We start from the raw sequence: 17310 nt of genomic DNA on the forward strand, positions 1-17310 counted from the left end.
AATTATATTAAACTGAAGTTAATCTTATTCTATTGCACTATTCTTTGGTGCGCTGTCTATGAGTGTCAGCTAATAACTGGAATATGAAAGTTCCCTCCTTAATAGGAAAAAGGAATTCAAATCAGGCTTCCCAAACTATTAACACTGCCGCTGCTCCTTTCAATATTACCAACAATTGCATACTGAATATTGTCTCTGTAGGCCCGTAGAGAAAAGTAAACAAAAATGAAGACTGATTAGCTCTCGCAATGCTTATTGACTCATATGGCTTATTGACTTGCAGTGGAATCTAAAAATCATGCCCTACAGTGTATTTGAACTGCTGTAGATAAGAGCATATCAAATTGATATAAATTGCAACCCATTAGCTTTGCATCTGAACTAATACTAGGAGGTATTTCATCATATCTTCTATTCTGGTCTCTGAACTAGATTCCCTTGGATTCTGATTGAAATGGAAATGATCAGTCCCTTGCTGCTTGACTGTGACTGAGGAATGAGGCAGCTCAACCTCCCCACCCAAAAGTGACCCTTTTCAGTTAGCCTTCAAAGGGCCTTGATAGTGAATGGCCCGACAGATACTGCCAGGAACAGATGAAGAGCTCACTGTCGGTCCATCATTGGCGGTTGTGACACAAAGTGAATTTCAAGGTTGCGCTTTACTGTTTTCACTTAAGTGCGAAAACGTGTCATATACAGATATATAAGGGTGTCATCAGTTGAATCATAAAACAAGACGATTGAGATTAAAACACTAAGCACGCAGAGAGACAAATCAGGGTATATACAGAAAAACATTTTTAATGCCTTCTCAATATTTTTTAAAACCAACACGCCATTGAGTTTCAGGTTTATACGGCAACACGTTTCTAACCAAACGGAGTTTGAGATTTATAAAACGTTGGTTTGGACGGTGGGACTGGTTTGCGGTGGTGTAGGTCTAACGGTAGCAGCAGCACACAAACTGGAGATCGATAACCGTTCTCCGTGTATTCCAGATTTATGGCTTGTACATTGCATATGCGACGAAAAGCGTTAACCCCCTTCCAAGTTATACTGATGTTTTTTTTACAAACTGAACGGTAAGCCTGCCGGTCTTTCCCCTCTACAGGCCTGAGCCAGTCTTTAAACGCCGGGCCCCCTAGCCATGTATCGGAAAATTTGCATTTGCCCATGTCTGTCTAGGTATCCTAGCTGTCAGAGGTGTTAAGGAGCTTGACGTTCAGCAGCCACTAGTCATCCAGTTCAGCGCACAAAATGTTTCGTCCACATTCCTGCGAAATGTTTGATGTTGACTTCAGGATCATAGGCTATCACCCAATGCGGGATAGGATATAATATCACACAAACTTTACAAGATCAACTTAAATAGACATAATAAAACAAATGGACAACTCATAGTTTGCAAAAATAAAAAAAATGAATACCTCGTAAAATGGCGATTGATACCCTTTAATACCTTTTAATGGCCTTAATTTTTACTAATTTGATTTACTACCTTTTAATACTTTTTAAAACCCCGCAGACACCCTGCAAATAGATCAAATTTACGGAACAGGCGCATTACAAAATAACTCTAAATAAAAATAATAAAAGTGGACAGCACATTCAGAGGTATCAAATATTTTGCCTGTGGCTTAGCTTTTAGTTTTTGATAAGTGGTCTCATTTTTATACCACCATTGAGTGTGTGCTATAATGAGCCTGTTTTTAGGTGGTGCCAGTTGCAATGAGGCACTACTGTAAGGGAGGGCAGGGAGAGTGACGCCTGAACAAATAGTAGGAGTGTTTTTAAGGGCATTCAGGGTCAGCCTTTTCCTTTGAGGACAAAAAAGGGAAATTCTCCACATGCTCATCTTTCTGTCATCGCCTTCCCATTGTTTGGAAATGTCACATGGTCATACAGTGAAGGTCAATAGTTGACTTTTAATGACAGGTAAATTGAAAGAGCAGAACTGCTGAGTCGAGAAGGCTTGGTTCATTGCTTTAAATGTCTCCAACAGTCGCCAAAAGAACAAGAGCATATAAAAAGACACCTGTGCTTTCTATGAAATTTCAAGGACTGGGACAGATGCATACATTTAACACGCAATACATCATGAGAAAATTTATTCAGCTTGTAGCTGTATTCAAAGAACCAAATATATATAAAATATAGCATATGTTACACAGATTTTGCCAAGAATCATTGTAATGCATCTGCATCATTATTCTTTAAAAGCCTCCACCACCGAAGCTTCAAATATTCGCTGTTGATTAGAACTGAAGCTTCGAAGCACAAAAACATGGTGTTCGGGACAGCCCTACTGCAAGCATTACCCTTTGCATCTAAAAATCAACTTTGTTCTCGTTTTACTTCATTTAGATTTAGATGTGATTTAATTGTATGTGCAACATTGTGTGCAATGAAATGCTAATAAACATTTGTTCACAAAACACAACAGCTGCATCAACAATTTGCATCTATAATCATGATTTGCATATATAACAACCAGTTAGGCAGACTTATTATGTCTAGACTCAATACCAAAATACATGTGTGAAGGTGGCACCACTGCAGTCCTTAAAATACCTTATATATCCTCAATAGGAGAACTGATGACTCATTAGTGTAGTTAAACAACAATCTACCTTAGATACAACCCTGCTTTAGTATGTGCAATTCACCAATGGCTCCATTTGTCCAAAATCTGGGGGTGGGGTGTGCATATCTCATAAAGAATGTTAAATGATAAACAGGGTGAACTAGATTTTGTATCATTGTATGTTGGTGAATAGAGGAGCAGGAACATTGTACTACAGTTGAAACCATTTGCTGGTATGTGAGATTTGCTGCTTTCTTCTGTTTTATGTAATTGTAAACTAAGTATCTTTGGGTTCATCAGATAAAACAATAGGTCACCTTTAACGCTTCACCAATTTTTGACATTTTTTATCTGAAATCTGCAGTTTAGGCAATAATGAAAATAGCCATTACTTGCTGCCCGACATTGTGCACTTCATTATGTCACCTTAAAAGCTTACAGCAATACTATACTATACTAGCAATACTATATACTGTACAGTATAACTCAGAGGTTACTAACAAGTTAGTCTCACATTGCCAGACCTATCTCCACAGCACTGCTGAGGAAGGTCTGGCTAGTCCATACAACATTCCTGGAGAGGAGAAAAATGTGCTCTAATTTATTGGCATTCCTTTGAACCAATCACAATTGTCTTGGGCGGCGTTAAGCGCCGGGCGCAGCAACGGTGCACCTGCAAAATAGCCTCGGAAAGGAACTTTTTTTGGTGGAACGTGCACGTAGGGAGGTGAACTCTGGAATAAAATTGGCTGTTGAGAGTGTGATGAGATAAATATAATTTTATTGTCGGTTCTAGCTCGGAGGATGTTTCCGACTTGACTAGAGTTTAGAATGCCAACACAAAGAAAGCAGAACGTGAGTGACATCCGGCGGAACCTCCAGCGGAACAGGAACTATCCCCTAAATGAAACATCGTCGATATAGACTAGTACTAACAAGAACTGCTTTGATATGTTCAGGAATGTTAACATGCAACATGAAAACTTTCTTTTGATTCCTGAGGTGTAAAACTATCCACAAAACAGAGTTGGGGAAAAAACAGGAGCATTTTCTTTCTATCTGGCTCCTGCCACAGTGTGTGGTTTATCATTTTAATACCCCAGGGGATTGGACAAAGGCAGTCCTTTAACAAATGGACTGCTTTTTGCTAACCTGATTCAGTCAAACACACTGGTTGGTGACAACCAAACAGCCAATTCACTACCTGAATACCAAACAGGCTGGCCAATGAGTAGACAGTCTGTCAGGCAAAAACACTGACTGAACGTGTGACTGAACGTGTCCCAGTGGCTTGGCAGACTATTTTGAGCTGCATACATGGATTAAATGCACTGGGTGTTGCAGATGGCACCAACAAAAACCCACCACTCTTTGTCTATACTGAAAGAATATTGAAATCTTGGGCTCGACTTGGTCACAAACTTTCTCAGTTTACAGCTAGCTGGTATTCCATTTTATTTTTGTATTATTTTTAATTGTCTTCATTGTATTTGCCTCATTGGCATCCAGGATTTGTTTTTTAATCCTGTTTCAACCATGTAATAACACTTTGTAACTTTGTTTTAAAAAAGTGCTGTATAAATTCAGTTTATTCTTATAGTTTACCGTTACTTTACATACAAATTACTCGATTGGATTCTACACAGTGAGATTTTCAATTTCAGGGAAAATAATTGGTACTTAGTGTCAGCAGATACCTCAAACAGAATCTGTGCTGGAGAAGAAAAAGTTAGTTCATTGCATCCCTAATGGCAGCACTCCGAAAAAGTATTTTATTTCTTATTGTATTAAATAAAATGGTAAACTGGTTCTGTAATATTGAGATTTGTTTTTCTTCCTAAAACTATGATCTTAAAATATATATCAAAGAGGAATCAGTGGATTCATGGCAGGTCAGTCAGTTGAACTACTATACCAATCTGTCAAAGGTCCTAACAAAGACAAAAAAACGGACTCTACGTTGGCATCCATTGTGTGCGAAATATTCTTGTTACTGTACTTGTGTATGTGTCTCTGATGTTAGCTGACCTTGTTCTAGCCCTCATGTTTTTGTTCTACACTTGTTTGTTCAATTGAAAATGCTATACAAACAAAAGTTATTTAAAAAAAGAAAGATATACCTGTATATTTATCTCAGGTTATCTGCATATGCCTCTTCTCAAGCCTGCTTCATCAAGAAGCAGCATTTACTTATGAAACACAAAGCTGGAACAAACTAGAGGACAAAATACTTGGTCACCCTCATTACTTCTTCATTACTTTTAACTCAGTCTGAAGTATTTGGACCATTACCCATCCCTGCACTCTTTTTTTTCTCTGTTCAGTCATCTCTGTTATTTCTTTTTTTTCTGTTTAAATTTACATTTAGAAAGTCTTATCTTTTAATATATTAACATGTTTTTTTATGAAATGTCTAGTAAAAATGAGTTCGCCTTTCGAGAAATTAAGAGACTGAGCCATTGAAGTTTTGATCTTCCACAGGAATTTACCATTTACGAGACAGAACACAGTAGGGACATTGTTAATACAATCTGACATCTAACCAGGTTAAACCCTTCAGGGAGACATAGTGACAACCGTTTCCCATTTCTGTCATGATTAAATCAATACTTTTACCGTGGGTGAGTCAATACGATTTACAAGAAGGCACCAAGGGTGAGGGAATGTGAGAAATCAAATGGCAAGTCTTTCCCATTTTGATTTTTTTCGGTTATCAACGGTGTCACATCAAGAGAGCATTAAGTAGCTAAATCCTCCTCCTGAATAATTGACTACATCTCCAGATACAAAAGCAACAGCCCCCCACCCATGACAGACACTAAAGCTGACAGAATTAGATGGCTCCAGAGAGCTACTCCCACCACCGGTGCAGACAGAAACGCAAAGAGAACAAAGTGCTTTCAGCTTCAAACATGAAACCATCTTGTTCTGCGGTGTCTGTCTTATAATACACTCAGAGCTGCTGATTTACCCCAATATTTCTGCTTTTACACATTTTCACAATGACATCAGAGAGCATAAGAGCAATACCAGGCATATATACGGACATTTTTTTAAGCGTTAATCCTATACTATCAAGGGGATTCTGAACGAGTTTCTGTGGCTAGGTCTGTTAGCTTAACGTCTACAATGTAAACTGGGTTTGTGTGTGTTTATACATTATAAAATTACAGCAATAATTGAGTATTGTTGCATCACCCGGCCAATGCCTCTCTTTTGTGTCTTTCTGCATTTTAGGGTACTACAGTTTCAAAAATATACAGAGGCTGGATAAAACAACAGGGACACTTTACAATACAACACACAGCCCTACAAGAACACTCAGTAAAGTGTATAAAGTTTATAATGTTCAATTTGTATGGACGGTGTAAAAAAATAATGCAATTCTGTGATGTTTGAGGCAGTATTTTGTGGTGTTGTCAAATAATGTTTGCATCATATAGTATTTCAATATCTATTTCACAAATTTTACAATAAAAAAAAGTCAACTTGTCACAGGGAAAACCTCTCAGCCTGTGAAAACTGTTGCATAATCGTAATCATAATAGTCTTCTGTGGCTCGTGGCTCTGAAGGGAGCTTTGCTAAAAACCTCTGATGATCTTGCCTTAGGCTTGGAGACTACAATTTGGGACTACAAAACAACCTATGTTTACATTTAAGTGACAAAGCCCTCTTGCGGCCGTAGTAATTATGACGGGAACAAAGGAGGAAGTCAGTGGTCGGGGTGGATGGACGGATGGATTAACAGGACATCAAATTTTAACTGTTTGGACGGTTGTGATCCGTTTAAAGAAATACGAACAAGCCACAAAATTTTGGTGTAGCCAGACCATACTCCATCGCTGACACAGCACTGTGGAGATCTGGCAATGCGAGATTATTTGAATAATGACCCACCATCCACTCCAGACTATGTTTTTCTTAGAGATAATATACATGAATCTACCTTTCATATCTTTAAAAAAAAGAAAACATGTTTTGCTGCTTTGCAGTAGCTCTCTACTACACTTTCATTTCCAGCCAATGTCTTTAAATCAAAAATAAATAAACCTTACACTTGAGTTGGGTCATCAAGTTGGCTAGCATATTTAGCTTCTCAGCATAGCCCACATATTTACCATGTTCAGCTCCTCAAATGTAAAATAGTGGTACTTGGGTTTGATGCAAATCCTCACACGTGTTTTGAAATTCAAATTGTTTTGGGGGGCACATGGGATATTAAGTTTTTAAGATTCCATCTGGCCCATATGTATTTCTTACATTGTAGAGCAAACAGCATCTACTTTTAAGAAAAGCTTCTGTTTAAACATCCAAGCATGAAAACTGTAGCACATACTTTGGGTATGTGCCAATCTGATGACAGGTCATGTCCGGACTCAAGAATAAAGTCACAACTGTGTCTGCAAGAGAATGGGAGATTAATGTAGTAACGGTCTATAATGTCTAGTACAATACGTTCTCCACTGTCACCCCTGTTTCCTCAACCTTGCCTTGTCCCAGAGCTGGAGGCAATCCACCTTCTTTATGGTGTGACCAGCTGAGTGAGGCTGAGGAAAGTGCTGAGCGTGCCAGTAAAGCTGTCATATAGCTCTTGTAAAGCTGGGGATCGGTGTGTGTGTGTGTGTGTGTGTGTGTGTGTGTGTGTGTGTGTGTGTGTGTGTGTGTGTGTGTGTGTGTGTGTGTGTGTTTACAGTAAAAACTGTGTGTGCTCAGTTGTGTACACTTGAAGCCACAAAACGCTCACCAACAGACACACCCACAACTTACACAGTGTGTGTCTACTTTTATGTCTCTGATGTCCCATTACAATCCCATAAAGCTGACAAACTACGCCACACACACACTTGTTTTATGACGTGCCCACAGGGCAACGTACTGTACCGAAGGGAGCTGTGTTATTCACGGAAACAAAGAAGCTAACAAGCTGTGATCCACTTCATGCTCCTCAGACGCAGGACAGAAAACTCCCGCTACCATAAAGAATCTCTGCATAGGAATAAATCAACACCACGCCTCCACAGCGGTCAATGCTCAGCCGTGTTAAAACGTACAGTACCAGTCACAAGTAGGGTTGGGTATTGTTTGGGGTTTTTCCGATTCCAGTGCTAAAGCGATACTTTTAAAAACGGTGCCGGTGCTAAGAAGAGCCCAAAACGACAGTCAATTTATTAATAATGTAAACAATAACTTAAAACAATGACCTATATCACCAGAAAATTACTGTTAAATGACAAAAAGAACCACCACATGGGAAAAGGGTATTTTACAATAACTTTGAATGCACCATGAGGCCTAGGCTACCAGTTTCAAGTGAACACACCGTCTGTGTTGGTTTTCCGACAACGGCAGCTGCACACTGTTACGTCCCGGCGTTGGAATCCACTACAGTGAAATACAGTTAAGCTTTACACCGTTTAACGTTAGCGGTCAGCATTTTAACCGGGTTTAATCCAGCTACTAGCTACCGGTAGGCTAACGTTACCTGCTGTCAAGTTTAGTGTTAACTAGCATCACAAACAGCAATGCATCTGTTGCCTGTGACGTCCGTTTCAGAGCATCATAGAGAAGGGCAGGCATTTCAGTGGCACCGAAATCCGCGATGCTAATTGGTCTGGTAGATACCGGTCGTTTAGGCACCGGCGCCATACTAACACTGGGTTTCGGAACCCAACCCTAGTCCCAAGTTTGGACACACTTTCTCATTTAAGTGATTGGGAAAGTATGTTCAAACCTTTGACTACTACTACTGTAGTAATTTATGGCAGGCTTACCTTGCGTCACATGTCAGATCCCATGTGGAGAATTCATGATCATCAAGGTTAGTGACCACCTTGGCCGTCGCCGGCCAGGACGTGTGACGTTTGATGGGAACCAGTGTGTGACCAGCCTCCCGTGTGGGGTCGCGGCTGCAGCAGGTACCCATCCTCTCACAACAAAGGACCTTTTCGCTGGATGATTAGAGACTTTATCTCTCTGAAACCTCACTTGTAGTTGCTGGGAACTCCTGATTTAGCTCCTTTTCCCCAGATGTTCATCTCTTGTGAAGGACATTCTACTACAGTGTCCCCCGACTTTCCACTGCTGTCTCTCCCACCGCTGTTTTCTCTTCCCTGTCAAACTTTACATTAAGGAGAATCTCAATAAAGAGTCACTGGAAAAGGACCAGAGCAAAGCAGATCGATAAAGACATTGAGGCTCTCTCTTTCACCGTTTCAGACGTTTCAACTTTTCTCTTCATGCTCTCCTCTCAGTCCATTGCTTGACACTGTCCCAACCAGTGTCACAACTTCTTCCCTTGTCCTCTGCGTCTCCGACCTCCCCAGTGTTCCTCACATGATCTCTCTCTCTCTCGGTCTCTCTGTCTCTCTCTCTCTCCAAGCTGCATTGCTAATGTTTTAGTCGCCTGTCCCTGGCAGCCTCGCCCTCCTCCTTACACTGACAGAAGTGTTACTGTCTCCCACAACCAGCCAGACTTTAAGAGCCACAACATTGTATCAACCATCTTGTTGTTTCTCTTCCCTTCAATCCCCCCTTTGTGTCGGTCCTCCTTTGCTCAGTGTTGAACACAGATGGACCCCCTCCGCACTTTCCGATCCCAAGCTTTTCCTTTGGTCCACAGACAACAATCATGTAAAGGAGAGCGAGACGGGCAGGTCCTACGCTGTAGAGATGTGTGGGCTTGTCATGTAGAGAAATTCAACAAGTGCAGCAAGCATGGTTCCATTTGGAGGCTTGACATTTTACACATTTTTCTGTAGGTTATTGTTTTAAAAAGCCCATAATGTGCTGCCATACCACCTGATAAACAAGGAATATTGTGATCTGGTATACCACTGTATACATCTAAAATTAAAACAGCTACTTTGCAAGTTTTTGATCCTCTGTTTCTCAATAAGGATGTTTGATTCAGCAATGTCTTTAAATGATCATGGCTGCCTCTTTAACACAGAGATTCCGCAATACTGCCGTAAAGAAGATTCACCAGCTTTTTAGACTTAAACAAACCACCCCGAAATAATGGTGCCCCAGTGTGTGATGTCGACACTCCAGAAGCAAAAGAGGCGTTAAGTGTAACAAGCGTCGTCACCTAGTGTGTGCATGTAGTCCCCTCATCCATAGATATAAAACATATCATGTTTTATATCATATTCCTCTTGAGAATAAAGTTGGTGTTGCACCACTCTGACATATACAGAGTGACGTGTTGATGCCAATGTGTTGACTTCTAATCAATATCTTTTGGACTCCCATTAAACTACATTAGCAGGAAAATTAAAAAAAAAACCTTCCAAAACAACAAAAAAAAAAAACAAAAAATATGGTGTTAAGAGAGTCTGGGGGGGCCCCCCGCCCCCCCCCCCCCCGCGCCCCCCCCCCCCCCCCCGCCGGCGCTCCCCCCCCCGCCGCCCCCGCCCCCCCCCCCCCCCCCCCCCCCCCCCCCCCCCCCCCCCCCCCCCCCCCCCCCCCCCCCCCCCCCCCCCCCCCCCCCAAAAAACCCCCCCACACCCCAAAAAAAAAAAAAAAAAAAAAAAAAAAAAAAATCAGGATTTAAAAAAATACAAAACAGATTGTATGCTGTCGGTGTTGAGGCAGGTGTAACCATAGCAACAAAACAGGCATTAGGGCAGGTGTAATAGATGGGGGGGGGGGGTTAACCTATATAAAAAAAAAAGCTTGATCCTTTCATCTCTCCAGATATGAAGCTCAGCGTAAATTCTTAAAGGAAGACTTCATATACCTTTTCCATCGCTCATAATGATAAGCTGTTTCATGGTACGTCACTTGTCAGTAGTAATCAGATCCAGCGGTGTCGTGGTTAGTTAAACAAATCAGAGTCGGCCATTTGTCACGAGCCTATCACAGCATGACATCCTGCTTTAAATCTGCTCTCTCTTCCGCAGTTGGCAGTTGTCGTTTCAGGAAATAGAGTGTGTCCCGCCTCCTCCCCTTCTACCACCGGTGGTCACGCCCTCGGACTCGGGTATCGTCTGCGCTTGGCTGTCGATGGTTCCTCTGCTCCTTCATCACCACCAGTGTCTGGACTCCATCGGGGGATATGTTTGGGTTTCCTTAACCCTTTATGACATTTGGTTTCGATGGAGTCCAATCTCCAGAGACTTGTTTGTCTGTACAATAAATATGTTCATAATTGCAAGGAAGTCTCTCCTGGTTGAAATCTGTGCTTCGTGCTCATGAGCACAATAATAAGTTGGCTTTTTGTAAACACTGTCCTGTCACAATCCTGTTTTCAATTTTAAAGTGGTCATATTATGCTCATTTTCAGGTTCATAATTTAATAAGTTACATCAGAATGGGTTTACATGGTTACATGCTCCTCTTTTCACCCTGTGTGTCCAGGTCTCTGTTTTAGCTACAGAGTGAGGCATCTCACTTCTGTTCCATCTTTTTTGGGAGTCGCACATGCGCAGTACCTAGGTCAGCACTACCAGCCAGTCAGAAGCAGAGTATGAGGGCTTGCCATGCTAGCAGCTAGGCGAACATTGTAATGTGTGTTACAAAGTGACGCACATTCGCCACAGAAGTAAAGGCTAGACTACAATAGAGCTGTTTGGAGCAGTTGGTGAACAGTTGGTGTTGGTGTTTTCTTCTGGAGATGGTAAGTCCCTTTGGGGTGGACTTTGGGCTTTTTCACTTTGTAAACCTATAACATGCACAAAAAAGATATATAACAATAAAGTAAAGGGAAAAAGCCCAAAAGCATAATATGAGCACTTTAAATAAAAGATTTAGAGTGCCCATACAGGAAGCAGTGGTCAATGTTCTCCGAAATGTAAAAAAAAAAAAAAAAAAGTAAATAACATGCATAACTCTGCTTTCTCCCTCCACGTGCAGGAAATCAATTGCAGCTGTTCCCATTCTATCAAGAGAAATGTTGTCGTGCACACAAACCTACATCTCTTTGTATGGACGTGCAGGAGTGACATTTAAACAAAGAACAATTTGTCACGGAAATTTCACTAATATTTAAAGTAGTCTATAATTTTTTATTTTTGTTTGAAACGAGAGAAGCTACTCAGATTTTGAACTCTGCACTACTATACATTATGATAAAGAAAATGATGAGGGAGGACAAATGTGTTCAGAACAAGAAAAGTTAAACTATATTAAGTAGTGTTCAAAGGGATCTGGCAAATTGGTCTGCGCTGCCGGCATCACTACGCTCCAGGATTGCTGTTGTTAAAATTAACATAGTTCCTCGTGTGAATTTCTTAAGTACAATTATCCCCTTACCCCCACCGATAAATTTCTGGAAGAAACTTTGATACCTTAATTCGGCAATATATTTGAAATAATAAACAACCTAGGCTAAAATACTCTACCCTGCAACGTACCTCAAACACAGGAGGCTCGGCCCTCCCCAGCCTTAAAGTGTACAACAGAGCCTTTCAGTTACGGGCCCTCAGAGTGTAGATGGACCCCTCATCTACAGTCCCATGGAGAGAAATAGAGCAAAACCTTAAGGCCGGGACACATCAGGCAGATTATCGGCCGTGGGACAGTCTGGCGAGGTCAGTGACTCAAATCTGTTCGGTGTGTCCCGTGCCGTCGTCCGTCTGGGGGGCTGTCGGAGTTCATTTTGGCCGACCTGACATGTTCGGTCGGCGGCAGGGAAGTCGGGACTCACCCGGAAATGACGAGCGCAATGAGATGACTAGAGTCTCTCAAAATCTGATGAAAATCTTTTAAACTGACCTTTGTTGAGCTGAAATGAAGACAGATTCAGCAACTGCACGGCCTATTTCTCGCTTAAAATGTTTTCAGAAACACGTTTCAGTGAACTATTTTAGTACAATATGAGATCGTATTCTCAACGGCCGCCATGACAGTCTGGCTTTCAATTTCCAGAGAAAACAAACCCATGTGACGCATTCGTCCAATCAGCTGCCGGTTTTCATTTCTTGGGCAACATTACAGATTAGCGCCGCCTGCTGTTATAGAGATGTATTACGTCTCGTCTCCTCTCGTCTTTTTGGTCTGTTCTGTGGCAGTATTTTGGACCTCGGGGACGCGACTGATCATATCGACGGGGTTTTCTGTCAACGGTCGGCCGTCGGCTATATGTGTCCCGGCCCTTAGTGGAAGTCTAAGACTGCAAGACCAGGCCTTTGCAGGTGTGTGTCCAAAAAAGTGTATGCCAGCCTATGGCCTTATTATCACCAACACACTGACTAACTTTAAACAGATTGAGGAGCAACTATGCTACATCAAAAAGTGGCATTTAAACACCCCAATTTGGCACAATACACACTTAATGTCTGGTAACAAACCCTTTGCTTGTAAGCAGTGGAGTGACAGACATTTATACTGTAAACCAGTTAGTCAATGAGAAAGGTATGTTGAGTTTTGAAGACCTCAGAGCTAGTTTTGAGGTCCCCAGGACATCCTTCTTCTTGTATCTGCGCTTAAGATCAGCCCTAAAATGTTATGGAGTGCCATGGGGAAACAGTCTTGATAAGGGTGTGACGAGATCTCGTTTTACGAGATCTCGCGAGATCTCGCGTGACAAGATTTCTCGTCGAGGTGAAAAGAGTGAAAGAGTGTCAGACAAGACGAACACGATATGTAAACATTGTAAGAAAAGCCAGATTACTGAACTACTGCACTACGAGTCGCGGGGTGCAGTAGTTAGTAGAGAGCTGTGTGGTGCTGTTGTATGTTTTTGCATAGTGCTCGCGTGTTAGCCGCCGGTATACGGCATTTTTTCTTACAATGTTTACATATTGTGTTTGTCTTGTCTGTCACTCTTTTGGCGCGTTATTATTTCCGCGGGAAAACCAAAATGTTGCCACACAAATGATTTAAAAGTGGCAGGGGGATCTTCAATAGTAATTCCACGCTCCATCACGCTGACATCACATCGCCTCACGGACAACTTTTCACCTCGACGAAATCTCGTCTCGTTTCATGAACCCAATCTCGTGATGTGTTTCGTCTCGTGGAGTAAGCGTCTCGTCACACCCCTAGCTTGTAACCTTGGTTCTCTGAGTAAAGACTATTTTTCCCAGTCATATTTCTTAACTGAAGTTTTCTTTAAATTAGTGTTAAAATCGCGTCTCGCTCTCATGACCCCAATCTCGTGTCTCGTCTTGTCTCGTGAGCGAGTGTCTTGTCACACCCCTAAGTCTTGAGGTGCACCCAGTCATTAAATGGTTTGTTGATTTTCCTGTGAGGGGATTAGCGTCCAAGATCTATGCTAAATTGTTGCAAAGTATCCATAAGAGATCTCCCAATAGCAAGGAAATGGGAGCGAGAGCTGAGCCCTGAGGGGAATGCAATTAATTGGGAGACAGTTTGAGACAACATTTCCCATTGCTCCAAGAACCCAAATCACCAGCAGATCCACTTCAACATATGTCACAGGACATTTTGGAGTCCTCAGAAGAGATACGTCTCTAAAGTCATTCCTACTCCCTATTGCATGTTCTGTCAAACTGGAACTTTCCTGCACATGGTCTGGGAGTATAAACAGGTGCATGAGTTCTGGAATAAAAACATCATCAATAATATCTGATGTGATAGGATGTTGACTTCCTACTGACCCGATTGTTTTGTTACTTAAACGTACAATATGTAACTTTCTGCCGCTAGGGGTCTCTCAACCAAAACAATGGACGGTAAAACTGGACTTTTGATGACGTTGTGAAGTTGCGTGGAATTATGGGAGTTTTTAGTGTTAAACACCTTCGCTGCCGGTTAGAATGCATCAGTTCACGGACGACTTTACCCATTCAAGTTTATTCACGTTACGTTTAGTAACGTTTATTCATTTTATTGTAATAAAATAGCTGCAGTTTCCCCAACATAATTACGTTTTTCTTGATTAGATTTTTATTTGTAGCTGACCAGTTAGCTAGTGAGCCAGCAAGCTAACAGTAGCCAGCAGCTAAAACACAAAATATTTCACATATCAATGTCACCTTTTGGATGGTTTCAACATCGGGGTGGACGGGGTTTGTTGTAACGCTAGCTAGCTACTAAACGAGGCTGAGAGACGGGTGTGGGTGGGGATTGCCGGGGAAATATCCGCGACAGCGAGCCAGGACGTTCGATGCCTGTTGTGCAGCAGCAGAACATCTCCCAGCTGCCCGGAATTATCTCCCTTTCACTTTTCAGTAATCTTAACTTTTCGTTTTGGTACTAATTTAGCTAACCGTTAAGACAGCTAAACGCGAAGGGGGGACAAATTCGGCAGGGAGGAGATTTTCGGCACATACACCGGTAGCGCTACGGACATGTAGCTACCGCTATGGATGGCCACTGTTGTGACTCGGTGCTGGGTCTGATATAGTCTGTTTCCCGACGTTTAAAGAAAAACTGCCGTTAGCGTCGTAAGCACCAGGCACTGGAGATAAGTTCTGGTCGTGGTTGCTCTAATGAAAGTAGCTGGCTGATAGCTGACTGGGGGCTAACGGTAACTAGCTAGCTATATGTCCCGGGGCTGTTGTCAGCTGTCATCCCGACTGAGTCTCTCTGCGCCGGGGGAGTGAGGCAGACAGACCGGAGTGTGCTAGCTGGCTAAATTAGCATTAGATTAATCGTCTATCTATACAGCTAACGTTAACGTTACTAGTGAAGTTATTCGTGGGTTAGCTCAGTCCCGTTAGCTGTGGTCGAAACAGTCATACTAAAAATAACTATTAGCGTGTTGAACGATGTTGTAACCTCATAATGTTACCCACAAAGCATTAGCATCAACGTTAGCACATTGTAGTAACGTTAAGCTGGTATCGATATTGAACTTACAAAATAGATAAGGTCTCTTTTGTATTACTGTGATAAAAAGTGGGATGTAATTAATCACAAAATGATGCTGTATGGCAAAAAAAGCAGTATTATGGTTACAAGTATTTTTTTTCTGTGACATTGTATGATTTACAATTACTCCTGAACGTATCATCTTGGTGCCAGTGTTCTGGTTCTGACGGAAGTTAGAGTAACTGGAGGGTAAAAGGTTATATGACGCCACTGACGGGCGACTAAAGGAAACGTGCCGTGTCTGAAAATAAAATAACAGATTTCTCTGGGTTTGACATTTGGTGGAAACATTTGGGATAGTGTAAGAACACAACTCATAAAAATATATAACATAGGTATGGTCGTTTTTAGACATTTTAAAGCAGAAATGTTACATATTGTACCTTTAATGACGAATCTAAATTCCACCTGCGTTTTGGATGCAAGTGGCTATTTGTCTAGTTCCTTTGTTCATTTAGTTGTTCATAAAAAAAAAAAAAAGCATAGAGCACACAAGCTGCAATTTTTTGACGTGCAGTCTGGCCTCCCCTTTTGTCTACGCTTCTGATTGCTTTATATTCCCACGGAGCATCATGATAAAACACATATCAGCATGACAGATCTGTGTTGTACTCCGTGAGAGACTGTAAATTGATACTGCAGCATCGGGGCAAGGTTAAATATTCAAGAAATCCATTTTCAGACTAACCTCAAAAGGTTGTATTGCGCGCACACACACACACACACACACACACACACACACACACACACACACACACACACACACACACACACACACACACACACACACACACACACACACACACACACACACACACACACACACAATGACCCCAAAGAGTAATCTTTGCATCTATAACAGCATGAGGAGAGAAAGAAAAGAGGGAGAGATGTCTCCAAAAATAACACATCAGTTTGAAGAGGATTAGAAGAACACAGAATAAGAGTGAGGAATAATCAGCTACTCAGAGGTGCATAGTTCGGACAAACATTCCTTCATGTGAATGTCAGTGTGTGCAGAGGATCATTTAAAAGTCAGAAGAAATGCTCACGGCTCCTAAGAAGTGCAGAGAATGTACAGGATTCAGGTCCTCTAATGCTTTCATACTGTAGCTGCACATTTACACTTCGACAAAGATTAAACTATCTGCAATCTACGTTATCCACAAATAAGCTGAGACACAGACTAACTAACCAGACAAGACTTTAAGTACCACACCACTTGCAGCACTAAGCTGACAAATAGCAGCTAATCAGTAAAGAAATTAATTGTGCCTGAGAAGAAAAGTCATTGACATAACCCTCCATAATGAGATGAAAACAGCTCAATAATTACCCCACCTACTCAGGAGAGATTAGTGGTGTCCAAGTGGACTTAGAAAATGGGACAGGGGACAGAAAAGATTTATCGACAGTTTGAGAAAAATGCTTCGCTTCCCTGCTTTGCACTTTTATTGGGATTCATAGTTGTTGTCCGATCCCTATGCAGCTTGTTACCATACTGGTTGTTTGTCGCTATAGAACATTTGAACTCACAAACAGCCTGTAGAGAATAAAGTGCCATTCTCACCACTGTATGTCATGTAAACACCCTGTCACACAGAAGTTTGTTAATAATACTACTTGAAGAATACTAACTCTGTCATTACATTTCAGCAAGAAATTAGTAATGTCAAAAGTGTAGTCGTATTTTTCCAAGTATAGCTGAAAGACACGTCACAGTCTAGCCGGCATTTCAAGACGATTTGTTACATTACGTGTGGTTTAATGAGAGAGATATTATGCACAAGTGTTACCTTAGATAAAGCTGGTGAAGAGATTTATGAAATAAACGTATGTACTTTTTTATGTCAGCTCTGAAGTTAACTTTCAGTGAGTGGAGAGAGAATAAAAGAAGCCTTTCAAGTCGAGCATTTTGCTCGATTACTTGAGTTTGTCCAGTTTTATG

General features: G+C 41.5%; 1 protein-coding gene across 2 annotated transcripts in view; it reads right to left on the bottom strand.

Moving 5' to 3' along the window:
• Positions 1 to 17310, bottom strand: part of LOC120563773 (pleckstrin homology domain-containing family A member 7-like) — a 155569-nt gene that overhangs the window by 123084 nt on the left and 15175 nt on the right. The window contains exon 1 of one of the 2 annotated variants that reach the window (XM_039808178.1): positions 8357 to 8928. The exons of the other annotated variant lie outside the window; for it this stretch is intronic. Within the exon in view, the coding sequence (XP_039664112.1) occupies positions 8357 to 8508 (152 nt within the window). The 5' untranslated portion in view covers positions 8509 to 8928. Of the gene's footprint in view, positions 1 to 8356; positions 8929 to 17310 lie in introns of those variants that run through there. 2 annotated transcript variants of the gene reach the window in all.

This window comes from Perca fluviatilis, chromosome 8 (assembly GCF_010015445.1).
Source record: "Perca fluviatilis chromosome 8, GENO_Pfluv_1.0, whole genome shotgun sequence".
Classification (NCBI taxonomy): domain Eukaryota; kingdom Metazoa; phylum Chordata; class Actinopteri; order Perciformes; family Percidae; genus Perca; species Perca fluviatilis.